Source organism: Crassostrea angulata, chromosome 7 (genome assembly GCF_025612915.1).
Source record: "Crassostrea angulata isolate pt1a10 chromosome 7, ASM2561291v2, whole genome shotgun sequence".
NCBI lineage: Eukaryota > Metazoa > Mollusca > Bivalvia > Ostreida > Ostreidae > Magallana > Magallana angulata.
In genome coordinates, this window is record NC_069117.1 from 2,518,626 (window position 1) to 2,531,452 (window position 12,827).

General features: G+C 35.6%; 1 protein-coding gene across 1 annotated transcript; it reads right to left on the reverse strand.

Moving 5' to 3' along the window:
* Window positions 1-1,279: 1,279 nt before the first annotated feature.
* Window positions 1,280-7,998, reverse strand: LOC128191202 (uncharacterized). Its single transcript, XM_052863285.1, has 4 exons — window positions 7,784-7,998; window positions 6,737-6,827; window positions 3,084-3,190; window positions 1,280-1,548 (listed from the first exon to the last, which is right to left on the reverse strand). Exons 1-4 carry the CDS (start codon window positions 7,851-7,853, stop codon window positions 1,478-1,480), a joined length of 339 nt encoding a protein of 112 aa, XP_052719245.1. The 5' UTR covers window positions 7,854-7,998; the 3' UTR covers window positions 1,280-1,477.
* Between the last annotated feature and the right edge of the window lie 4,829 nt (window positions 7,999-12,827).

The window sequence follows — 12,827 nt, forward strand, 5'->3', positions numbered from 1 at the left end:
ATCTAACGAAAATGAGATTCTGCAAGGGATAATTTAGAGACATTTATAATATCATATCGTATTAAGGTACATACCACTTTAGAACAAAAAAGAATCTCCTTGTGTTTTCCTCTCTTTTGAGCGCAACTAATAGAAAAGTGTTCCATTTTAAATTCAACTTAAAAAAAAATTAATTTGGTATTTTTGTTTTGTTTTGTAAACTTTTAAGAAAAATATCCAAAAATATTTTACAGCAATGTCAAACAATATCATAGAGATGACAACTTCCGGAGTAGCTTTTATTGCTCTCGCCGCTGTCCTATTTCTTGCAGAACCTGTCGCCTCGCAAATTTACCAACAGGCGAGTTACGGCCAGGGCGTATATGCTCAATACCCAAAACCCATGATTGTACCTGCAGCTCCGCAATCGGACATCACTGTTTTCATTATACCACGTTGTTTATCTTTTTTGTACTAGACGCTTTGATTTTAAACCAATGCATACGGCGCAAACTAATAAAAACGGTTGAACTTAACTGAACTCATTTTCAAACGTTTTAAAAATGTCTCGTGTACAAATAAATGTAAAAGCAAATCTACCAACAAATGGAAAAATATTTCATTCCCTTGGAGAAGGCGGTCTAAGTTATGGAACTTGTGCCCAATCCTAATGGTATTTTTGTACAATAAAGATACGTTCAAATGAAATCATTCATTTCTTGATTCCAGTTATACTCATTGTGTTGGTCATCGTCTGTGTACCGGTATACCAGTTCGTTCTTCAAGCAAATTCGAAAAAGAAACCACAACTTAATATCCATCAAAATCTACTACTAAGAAATACTGGTCTGGATATAAAAAATATCCTGCAAAATATCCCGGATACTGACCTGGAGATGGAAACGAATAAATAAATGGATGAATCCACAATGTCTGTTGTTGTTGATTTGTTTTGAATATATTCTCGTCTCATGGTGAAGATAATTCATTCTACGCATTAAACAACAATTTTGACATAGACCGAGTTCTATCAGTCACACAATGTTTTATATCCAAAAGTTGTCAATACTAAGAAATCTTAAATGACCAAGTATTTTGATGTTTTGAAAAATGTAAAATATAACTTTTATTTTAATGATAATTTTCAAATAAAATGTTATCATGACTATTGCATGATTAAGTCAAAAGGAGGAATGCAATAAATCCATTACGCTGAAGAGTCCTTCTCTCGGCAAAAATGTTAATTACTCTCCAACAGTTTCAATGTAATAAGTGTAGCTTTTTAAATAACTAAAAACAATCGACATAAATGTGTTTATTCTATTAAAGTAAATCACATACTAACCTGTATTACAAATAGTTAATATTTAAAAAAAATACTATAAAAACAGGAGATATAAAAGCAACTATTAAAAATGGCAGAAGTGGTTGATCATCCATGATATAAAGAAGTCTACACTATTGGAAGCCTGATTTAATAATTTCTCCATTTTTACTGTCAGAGAACAAGGACTATCGCTGCGATAAGAAGACCCAGCACACTGATTACTGGCACACCGGCGCTGGAACCTGAAAGTAAATGTTGATCTATACAATCTTCAGCAAACTATCGCTAAGAAACAGTTTAGAAAAAATAAGGTGCAAGATGTAAATACAAAAGGGTCAAGGACTTTTATGGTCACCTGTGTATGATACAACCCTAAGGAGGCTAAATGGTCAACAAATTATGCATCGGATCTACCTTAAATATTGATATGTAATATTTTTGGTCTAAACCATGATTTAAAAAAAGAATTCAGTTATTTTGATTTTGTGTTTTTAAAACCTTTATACATAACTCTTTTTAAGAGAGCATTCTCGTTATGGTAACTATTATATAACATTCTAATGTATATTCTTGCAAAAACTACGCAACTTTAGATTATTGATTCAAATTAAATACAAACTGTCATGTTTTAAACCTTTGGTAAAATAATGTTCTCCACATTAAGCATTAGATAGTGTAATATAAACTGATGAAGAAAAATTTACATGGCCCAAAAGCAAGATTGATAGATGTATGAAAAATAAAGGAATAAACTTTTAAAAATTGATTAAATAAACATTATTAAAAATATTTAATACTTTTGTATCAATAAAGGTTTTTAATTAATTAACAAAAGATTTTTGGGCAGTTTAGAGTTATTTTATTCCCAATGGTAAGATGTTAAAGGGTAGAAGATTAATAAAAATAAGCTAGAAACATATTCAAGCAACAGAAGGTGGTAAATAAAATTAGCATTAGCAACACCCCTGTTCTTAACTTAAACACAGGCCATGGTTATTTTTCACGTTTATTCTTTTAATATAATGATATAAATGATATATAAAAATGAAATCAAACTTGGCAAAAAAGTTACATTAGTCCAACAGCATATCCAAATGTTGATAAAATCAATCGAAGGGAAACTGAGATATTCTATAACCTGCAAAATTTTGACCGTCGTATTCTCTTCCTCTTGCACCTCTAAAAATGTAAAATATTTAAGCTGTTTTTTTTCTTTTGCTTATCCACGAACAAATTATAACCAAATTTTCCCATTAAGCATCGTTTTGTATTACACATTTCAATGTAGCTTTTATGTAATTTATTTCCTGTCTTGACTCATATGAAACATTTTTACCAGAAGCAAAGATGATTCATCATTGTCATCGATTATTTATCAAATGAAAAACACTTTCTACAAGTCTATAAAGAAAGTGCGTGTTTGCTGTATTAACTTGCATCCTCTTGTGGTTAATGTTACGATTATTGAAATGGTGTTTGAGGTTTGCAGAAGGAATATAAGATCTGCGAATTTAGATTTTTTTTTCGATGAGGGAGGGCGTTTAAGGAATAACTATCTTTACCAGGGGTGTCCATGGCCTATGTTTATTCTACTCTGTCATTTTTCCAGGGGAGAACAGCCCCCTCCCTCCCTCCTCCCCCTTAAATCATGTATGAGATGACGTTAAACGAGTTAATCTGACTGGGATAAGGTACAACAGAGAGAGAAACCTTCTTAGTGTTGAGAAAACAGTTATATCGTCGCTACCAATGTAAACTTATTAAACTTATGTCTTACATTCATGTTGAGCCATTTGTTCTTCTGCTTTTTTCAAAGTATCTTCAGCATTTGAACCACAGTCCTTTAAAGCATTTTTAACGCAGGTAAGATACTCTGACACAGATCTAAAAAGGAAGTTTGATTATTATGATGCATAGAAGTGTTTAGTACATTATGTATTTAAAGAGGATGGATGTGGTCAAAAAATAACAGATCAGATTTCTTTAAGATTGGAGATATGATTTGTAAGATTAAATTTAAGCTTCAAGGTTTTAGTAATTCTAATTTCTATATCTTTATAAAAAGCTTTTTTTCTATAGGTGTCATTGTCAATACAGTCTAAAAATGACCATCACCACCCAGCTCTCTTATATCCGTACTGGAAAAAACCCGAGAATATCAGAAAGACAGAAACCCATAAGGTAACCCTGAAATGCATTGAGAAAACCCTAGGTGAACCTGACGATTGCACTGAGGGTACTGAGCTAACCCTGAGTATCCCTGAGGTTGGCTTTGAGGAAACCCCGAATGACCATTAAGTCGGCACTGAGGAAACCCGAGAGGACATGATATTTGCAATTAGGGTGCTGAGGAAACCCTGAGTGACAACAAGCATTCTGAGAGTATTGCATAAGCAATACACGTCCCCTACCGGTTTGTAGAAATTTGTGAAAACAATGCACTGTTATGCAGAATATCATTTCTTACCGTCTCAACAGATCAACCCGATAACGAACCCAATTGTAATAATACATAAAACCCTGTCGATTTAATTTACAACACAATGCTTGACACTATTTTCTATTTTACAAAACTTGTTTGTTAGAAGCAATAAAAGGTATGGTCCAAGAAATGTACGATATTATTACTCACTGGCAACATTCTTTCCTCGTTTTTTTGATACACACCGAGCCCGATAATGAACCCGAACATTAAAAAATTTGGAATATAAAAAAAATTCTCGAAAATATGTCAACCAGACGCTACAAAAGTGTAAACTTGATCCGTAGTTTGACATTTTGAAGCTGCTCAGAAAATTTCATATTCTCAAACGCATAAAGAAAAAAAGTGCGGAAAACTGAAGTGGGACAGACAGACGGACGGACAGACAGACAGACGGACTGAAGGACGCAGAGGTAAGCTACAGTCCCCTCCGGTGAAAACCGGTAGGGGACTAATAAGGCTCTGAGGCCGGTACTGAGGGAATCCTCAGAAACCTAAAGGATTTACAATAATGAGAAGATATAAATTGATTTAGAAATTAAAAGATGAGCGCTATATGTATTAATTGTTAACATCACGGTGTCATAATTTAATGTTTATAATAATGGTACAGGATGATTCATTAATTTTGATACCATTACTATACTTAACAAAAGCCCTCTCTGATAAGGTAAACTGTTAATTAAGGAATCTTCTAATCTCTTTGACTTCAATTTTATAACGTTTGTAAGGAATGGAAAAAAAATTATAGATGCAAGTAAATATGATCAGTTCAATTTGTTTTGTGTTGTTTACGTTAACCGTGTTCACTGGTTGTGTTTATATACAAGAACTTACCGAAATAATGTTTCATAAGACTTTGATTCCACCACCAGTAAGCATCCTTATTCACTATTTTCAATCTCGAATCATTAGGCTGGTGTTAGTATTATAAAACATCAACTGTTCCTCATTCGAGTCAATTCAAACTAACGTGCATTCGCAACTTTGTGTATGTCAACAAACTTGATTGTTCAAGACTTCTGATCAGTATTTCTATTCAATCAAATGAATAAGCTCTAAGAAAAAATTATTTAGAGTTATAAAAATTATTTCAAGATTTATTTCGGTGAAACTTTACATTAAAACAGTAAGACTTATCTCAGAAATGACGTACTAAATTGTATTGCGCAAGGTCACAACAACCGCATAACACAACGTTGCATCATCGTTTTTCATCTTTGAAAAAAAAAATCAATTCGGGTCATATAAGAGACTGTCTCAAAAGCTCCATAACATAAATCAAATTGTACGAGTTAAATAGGACATCTATAATTGTGTGATTTTATATTTGCTTTATCCAACTCGTTGAAATGGTTATATTCGCTCGGCAAGCCTCGCGAATATATACATCATTTCAACTCGTTGGATAAAGCAAATATAAAATCACACAATATAGATATCCTCTATATATGCAGTTCTAACATCATGACTGTTATGGCGTGTTAAAATCATTATGTACATTTGTATGGTGACAAATCTTTTATGTATTGTGGTGAAAGCTTGACATGCAATGGTAAATCCTTTATATGATGAAACAATTTTATTATATGCCGTTGAGTCATTATATGATGTGGTCAGTTCTTTACATGATGTGATCATTTCATTATATGGAGTGGTAACTTCTTTAAATTCAGTCGTAACTCTTTATGATGAGGTTGTAAACTGTTTCTCGCTGAAAAGTTTTAATGGGGAAGAGGTCCAGTTTTGATTAAAAAAAATACCGCGTTCATTGTGACAGTGTACATGTCGTAAAATGAATAAACCACTGCACACAATGGTCTTACGATATAACGTAATGATGTTACCACTTCATAAAAAGATTTTACCCCTGTATATAATGGCGAAATCACAGTATATAATGATGTTAGCACTGCATATTATGATGTTACCACTGCATATAATGTTATTACTATTGCATATAAAAGATATTCCAATTCATATAATATGAAATTGACCTCACTACACCTAAACTTTTTTAGACACTAAGTCACAAGATGGCGATTTAAATGTTTTGTTAAACTGTTTATATCGTTCGAAAAGGTTGTATATCGTCGTATCTAAGTGGTTAAAGTATTGGGCTTCTGAACCGAAAATCATGAGTTCGAATCCGCCTGGAGCTTTCGTTCATCTTAACTGAATTGAATTTTTGAAAATGCAATTCTTCATCCAAAATTGCACATTTTTTTGCTTATTAGACTTAAATACTTCTTATCCATTATGATATATATCATAATCGAGTAATTTTCTGCTGATTTGAGAAAATATTTCACGGTGTAGTGAGCCATCTTAAGGTGGAATAACACACCTGGAAAAAGTCACTCAAATTGACAGGAAATGTTTTGATAATGAAAGATATAATGATAAATTAACTGTACAAATGTCAAAAAAGCGAAAGATTTGCAGTTTAGGGATAAAAAATGAATATCTAAAATAATTATTCCAGTAAGAAACAATAAAAGCTCTTGCGGGATTCGAACTCGGGATATACGGATCACAAGTCCGACACTTTATCCACTCGGCTATAGAGTAAGTTACATGATTCAGTCCATAAAATCCTTTTAATAAAACGAAATGTTGTTTCGATCAGCGGTCAGCAATTTTATGATTTGTTATTCCACCCTAAGGCAGCTATGGCATTCCATATGACCGGGGACGGGATGATACTTGGTTGGCTTCGCCTCGCCAGGCATGAAATTTTCTAACCAGGTTTCATCCCCGCACCCGGTCACTACACGACTATGTAACTAATAGTGTCATTAAGGGACCCCTTCGTGTCACTTTGGGTATCTATTGTGTCATTCGGGCTGTCCCAAGTGTCACTTAGGGTTTTCTCAGTGTCCCGCGGGTTTTCTTCAGGGTTTTCCCCTAACAGTAGTGATAGGAATGTCTTTCATATTGATTCGTACCTGCATAGTTCCTCTTTGTCGTCACTTATCTTTATACTGCTGGTACAGGAGGCGGATTTAGTGACACATTCAGAAATTTGACCAAGAACACCTAAAAAGGTTATTATCACCGAAGAAATGAAAATGTCTAGGTTGCATTAGAATTGCCAAAGAAATTTTAAAATTACATGGTACCATATATAACTAAGATATGTAATTCACCGCGTTACCCTTTTCGCTATGAATTGTATAACAACTTTGTATTCAGTAACATAGCATAAGGGGATTTGAGATTTGAGAAATTCAATTTTTTCTTTTCTTTTTTACTTTGTTTTGTCAAGATTTTTGAGTTGAGGGTGCCCCCCCCCCCGAATAAAACGATGCTGCATGCCTGGTATTGACGGCAAAATTCATTTCCGCGGATCCCTGAAAATGGTATGGTCATATAACTTAAACGTTTTAAATATCGATGCTTTTTTGGAGTCATAATGAACATGCAGAAAACCTTGACTTCACAATTAATATATATGATATTAGACTTTCTGTAAAAAAAAATAAAATGTTGAGCATTTCTGAATAGTCCTTTTTTTTTATAACAAAGTGTACTTTAAATTATATGAGATGGTATATAAGTGTCCGTGCGTCTTCACTTAATGCAATGAGCAATGGGAACATGGAGTTCGGTTTACACAAAAATGGAGCATTCGATGCTGAAAACTTTGCCAGGCGATGTAAAACACATGTTAACAATTTGCCAGTTCGTATCTTGAAAAATGGCAACCATATGAAAAGTGCGATGAACTAGACATGCTATCTTTTCCTACTTATATGACAGTAGCATGTTTTGTGCTGTTAAAAATATTTAGTTTTTAAAAGTATAAAGATAAGTAAGGAAAACAAAGAACATTATACCCAAAATAAATAATATACAATTAACTTGGCTTACAATGCGAGCTGACACATACATGTAGGTCACAATGCATCGTAACGTTTTGACAACCTCAATGAAATTAATATGCATGAATTTTCCAACATTAAATGACGGATATGATGAGTTATTTTCTTTACCTCTGTGGCCAACGTAAACGTGTATCATTACGAAGAGGACAGCGACGTAAACTCTTGTCGAGACGGCCATTTTTCCTAAAACCCAGAGAGCTGTGTGGTGCGATGAATCATATGATGCTGTGACTGTAGTGCGGCTGGAGAGAGCTAAGAGATTCTCCCAGTTATCCCCTAACGATCAGGGTTCCGGAATTCCAATAGTCGCATAGATATAAGTGATCAATTGTTTTATGGTAATGTACACACACACATGCACAAACGCATGGATGCACGTGTAGACGCAAATATGCTTTAATATGCATGCGGTTTTTGCAAGAAGCGTTTTTAAATGTATAGATATTATCAGTCTTTCAAACCAGGGTATAGATTATGATGATAAAATGAATATACTCCTGCCCACGGAGGTCGCATACAATTTATTCTAAACCTTTAATATCTGTTTTCTATATCCATCATAAAAAAAACACTAACATTCGAACAAGTAATAGCTTTCCAAAAAGCTTGCCTGACTAAACAAGTTTATTCAATGGACGCATACATGTTTCAGTTAGGCTATCTTATAAGAAATGAATTTTAATTTTTCGCTGCTGATCATTAATTCTTGTGCATGTACATGTATATCACTTGAAATTAAATTATTTCATTAGTTTCCAACAACAGAAAATAGGAAAGGATATAAATGCACGTATTGTTTTTGAAAGTGTGTGGGGCAGCTTTATCTAAAACATCTTGACAAGCAGTTAATACAAGGGCAAATTCTCAAAATCATGAAAAAAATCCTAATTGTAACTTAAATTCAATTAGATTCCTTATTTTCAGTTTCATTTATTACATTCTCAGACAAATGTTGACGGGATGGGGGGGAGGCAAATCCATGATATTTCCATTAATTATATATGTAAAGTTAAGAAAAGTGCCTGCTGCAAAAAACAAGGGGGGAGCAGCCCCCCCCCCCAACATCCCAAACCCCGATGCTACGTGCCTGTGATGTGTAAACACGGTGTACTCTGGAGTATTATATGATCCCAATTTTGACTCTGCCACTAATCGATGCGAAAAACTATAAATGAGACATATCGGCGCGGAACCTGCTTTACCATTCATGCAACGGCTGATATCTCGATCCGATGGTTTGAATGATCTCATCCATTGGCATTGATCCATGTGTAGAAGGTCAAATGAATGTTTTGACATTTGTTTTGTTACAACTACATATAATGTACTTTGAATCGAATGTTTTGAAAGAAACCTTTCGAATTAACATACTTGACTAGCAATTAAGTTTAATGTAGGTATTAATGTACATTTAGTAAGACAAGGCTGCATCCAGACTTGCTTAAACAGTGCAAGAGCTCCTTGTTATCACCCCTACATAAGGTTCTATGTGAGTGCTGGGAGGATGGGAGCATGCCACAAGACATGAAGGATGCGAAGATCATCACCCTCTACAAAAACAAGGGAGAAAGAAGCGACTGACATACGTGTAGGACATACATTTAAGGAGGTGACTACTCTTTCTCTCATGATATTTCTGTTAAAGTGACCCCTAGTCACCCTACAGTGGATGACCGGTAACTCTCAATCCTGTAGAATGACATTAGATGACCCATGGTCACCCTACAGTGAATAACCAGTAACTCTCTATTGTGTAAAATGACATAAGGGGACGCTTGGTCACCTTACAGTGTATGACCGGTGACTCTCCATTGTGTAAAATGACATATGGGGACCCATGGTCTCCGTATTGATATAAAGAATCAATACAACTGTGATACAAAAAACTTAGGTTACATCTGGTCCCCTTAGGCATATCTCAATTAAGGTGACCCAAGGTCTCCCTACAGTGGATGGCTTTGGTAAATCTTCAGCTTTACAAAATCATTACCTTAGATTTATCAAAACCATTGGTCACTTATGTCAGTTTACACTATGGAGACCCACCGGTCATCCACTGTAAGATGACCAGGGGTCACCTTATGTCATTTTACAGGATGGAGAGTCACCAGTCATCCACTGTAGGGTGACCAGGGGTCACTTAATGTCATTTTACACAATGGAGAGTAACCGGTCGTCCACTGTAGGGTGACCAAACGTCCCCTTATGTCATTTTAAACAATGGAAAGTCACCGGTCATTAACTGTAGGGTGACCATGGGTCACCTTATGTCATTTTACACTATGGAGAGTGACTGGTCATCCACTGTAGGGTGACCAGGGGTCCCCTTATGTCAGTTTACACAATGGAGAGTTACCGGTCATCGACTGAAAGGTTGACCATGGTCACCTTATGTCATTTTACATTATGGAGAGTCACCGGTTATCCACTGTAGGGTGACCATGGGTCACCTTATGTTATTTTACTGGATGGAGAGTCATAGGTCATCCCCTGTAGGGTGACTATTGGTAACCTCATGTCATTTTACACTATGGAGAGTCACTGGTCATCCCCTGTAGGGTGACCAGGGGTCACCAAATGTCATTTTACAGGATTGAGAGTTACCGGTCATCCACTGTAGGGTGACCAGGGGTCACCTTAACAGAAATATCACGAGAGAAAGAGAAGTCACCTCCTTACTTGTATGTCCTACACATATGTCGTAATGATTTTGTAAAGGTGAAGATTTATCAAAGCCATCCACCGTAGGGAGACCTTGGGTCACCATAATTGAGATATGCCTAAGGGGACCAGAGGTAACCTAAGTTTTTTTTATTACTGTTGTATTCATTCTTTATATCAATACGGAGACCATGGGTTCCCATATGTTATTTTACACAATGGAGAGTCACCGTCATACACTGTAGGGTGCCCAGGGGTCACCTTATGTCATTTTACACGATGGAGAGTGACCAGTGATCCACTGTAGGGTGAACAGGGGTCCCCTTAAGTCATTTTACACAATGGATAGTCACCGGTTATTCACTGTAAGATGACCATGGTTCACATTATGTCATTTTACAATCTGGATAGTCACCGGTCATCCACTGTAGGGTGATCATGGGTAACCTCTTGTCATTTTACACTATGGGGAGTCACCGGTTATCCACTGTAGGGTGACCAGGGGTCATCTTATGTTATTTTACAGGATTAAGAGTTACTGGTCATCCACTGTAGGATGAACAGGGGTCACTTTAACAGAAATATCACGAGAGGAGAGGGCTCAAATAGGCAGATTGCCTGCTGCCCAATCCTATTATGTTATAATTTTTACATAATAAAATATTGTTTATATTAAATATCACGAGAGAAAGAGAAGTCACCTACTTACATGTATGTCCTACACATATGTCGTAATGATTTTGTAAAGCTGAAGATTTACCAAAGCCATCCACTGTAGGGAGACCTTGGGTCACCTTAATTGAGATATGCCTAAGGGGACCAGATGTAACCTAAGTTTTTTGTATCACAGTTGTATTGATTCTTTATATCAATACGGAGACCATAGGTCCCCATATGTCATTTTACACAATGGAGAGTCACCGGTCATACACTGTAAGGTGACCAAGCGTCCCCTTATGTCATTTTACACAATAGAGAGTTACTGGTTATTCACTGTAGGGTGACCATGGGTCACATTATGTCATTTTACACAATGGATAGTCACCTGCTATCCACTGTAGGGTGACCAGGGGTCATCTAATGTCATTCTACAGGATTGAGAGTTACCGGTCATCCACTGTAGGGTGACTAGGTGTCACTTTAACAGAAATATCATGAGATAAAGAGCAGTCACCTCCTTAAATGTATGTCCTACACGTATGTCGTATTGATTTTGAAGATCAATACGGAAACTGGAGGTCGGTTGATGCAATTTTCAGATGGAGATTAATCAGTCTTCATCCATTTTTTGACTACCTGGTATCACCTCAGATCATTTTACAAGATGGAGGTTCACTAAGGTTATTCACTGAAGGGTGACCAAGGGTCACCTTAAGTGAAAAATCGATAAGGGGACCAGAGGTCACCAATAGTTTTAGATTGATGTTGCAATTCTTTGAGTCAATGTGGAAACCTGAGATTTAACAAAATATCAATATACAAGGTAGAGATTTTCCAAAACCATCTACTGTGGGAAGAACAGGGATCACCTTAAGTGAATATCTAAAAGGCTACCAGACGTCAACCTGGGTCTAAAACAATGTAGTTTTAATTTTCTTAAAATGACATGAAGTCTGGATGTCAGCGTATGTCATTGACAGAAAAATCCATAAGGAGACCAGAGGTCAGTTCATGTCCTATATCAATTAAATGATTATTTTGCTTATCTATAGGGAGACCAGAGGTCACCTTATGTTATTTACATGAAAGGTATTCAGCCATGGTAGGGAGACCAGGAGTCACCTGAAGTAAAAATATGCACAAGGAGACCAGAGGTCTCAGGTCCTTTATCAATAAACTAATTTTAATATAAAAACAGTCAGCTAATGTTATAACAAAATGGATATCCCTAGAAGCCATCCACTAAAGGTCATCTTTCGAAAGCAATGTCTCTCGTTATAATTTTGTTAATTAATAACGGAGACCAGAGGTCACCTAATGTAATTTTACAAGATGGAGATTAAAAAAAGTCATCTACTGTAGGAGACCCAAGGGTCACCTTAAGTGGAATATCCAATAGGAGACCAGCGATCACTTAAGGTTCTATATTGGTGTAGTTTTTAAATAATTCTGTAAATAAATACGGTAATCAGAGACCCCTTAATGTTATTTTACAAGATGATGAATCATAAAATGTTATCTACTGTAGGTAAACCAGAGTTCGTTTTAGGTCTTGGACATGTGTCGTAATAATTTTGTTAGTTAAGAAGGCGACCAGAGGTCAACTTGTTTCATTTTATAAGGTGGAAAAACCAAAGTAATCCACTGTAGAGAGACCAAAGTAATTCACGGTAGAGAGACTTGGGGTAAAATTTTATAAATTATCAATAAGGAGATGAGAGGTCACCTTTAGACCTAAATTATTGTAGTAAATTGTTAATCAATACAAAGACCAGATGCCACCTTCTTTTACAAGATGGAGAATTACCATGCAGAATTCATCCACTGTAAA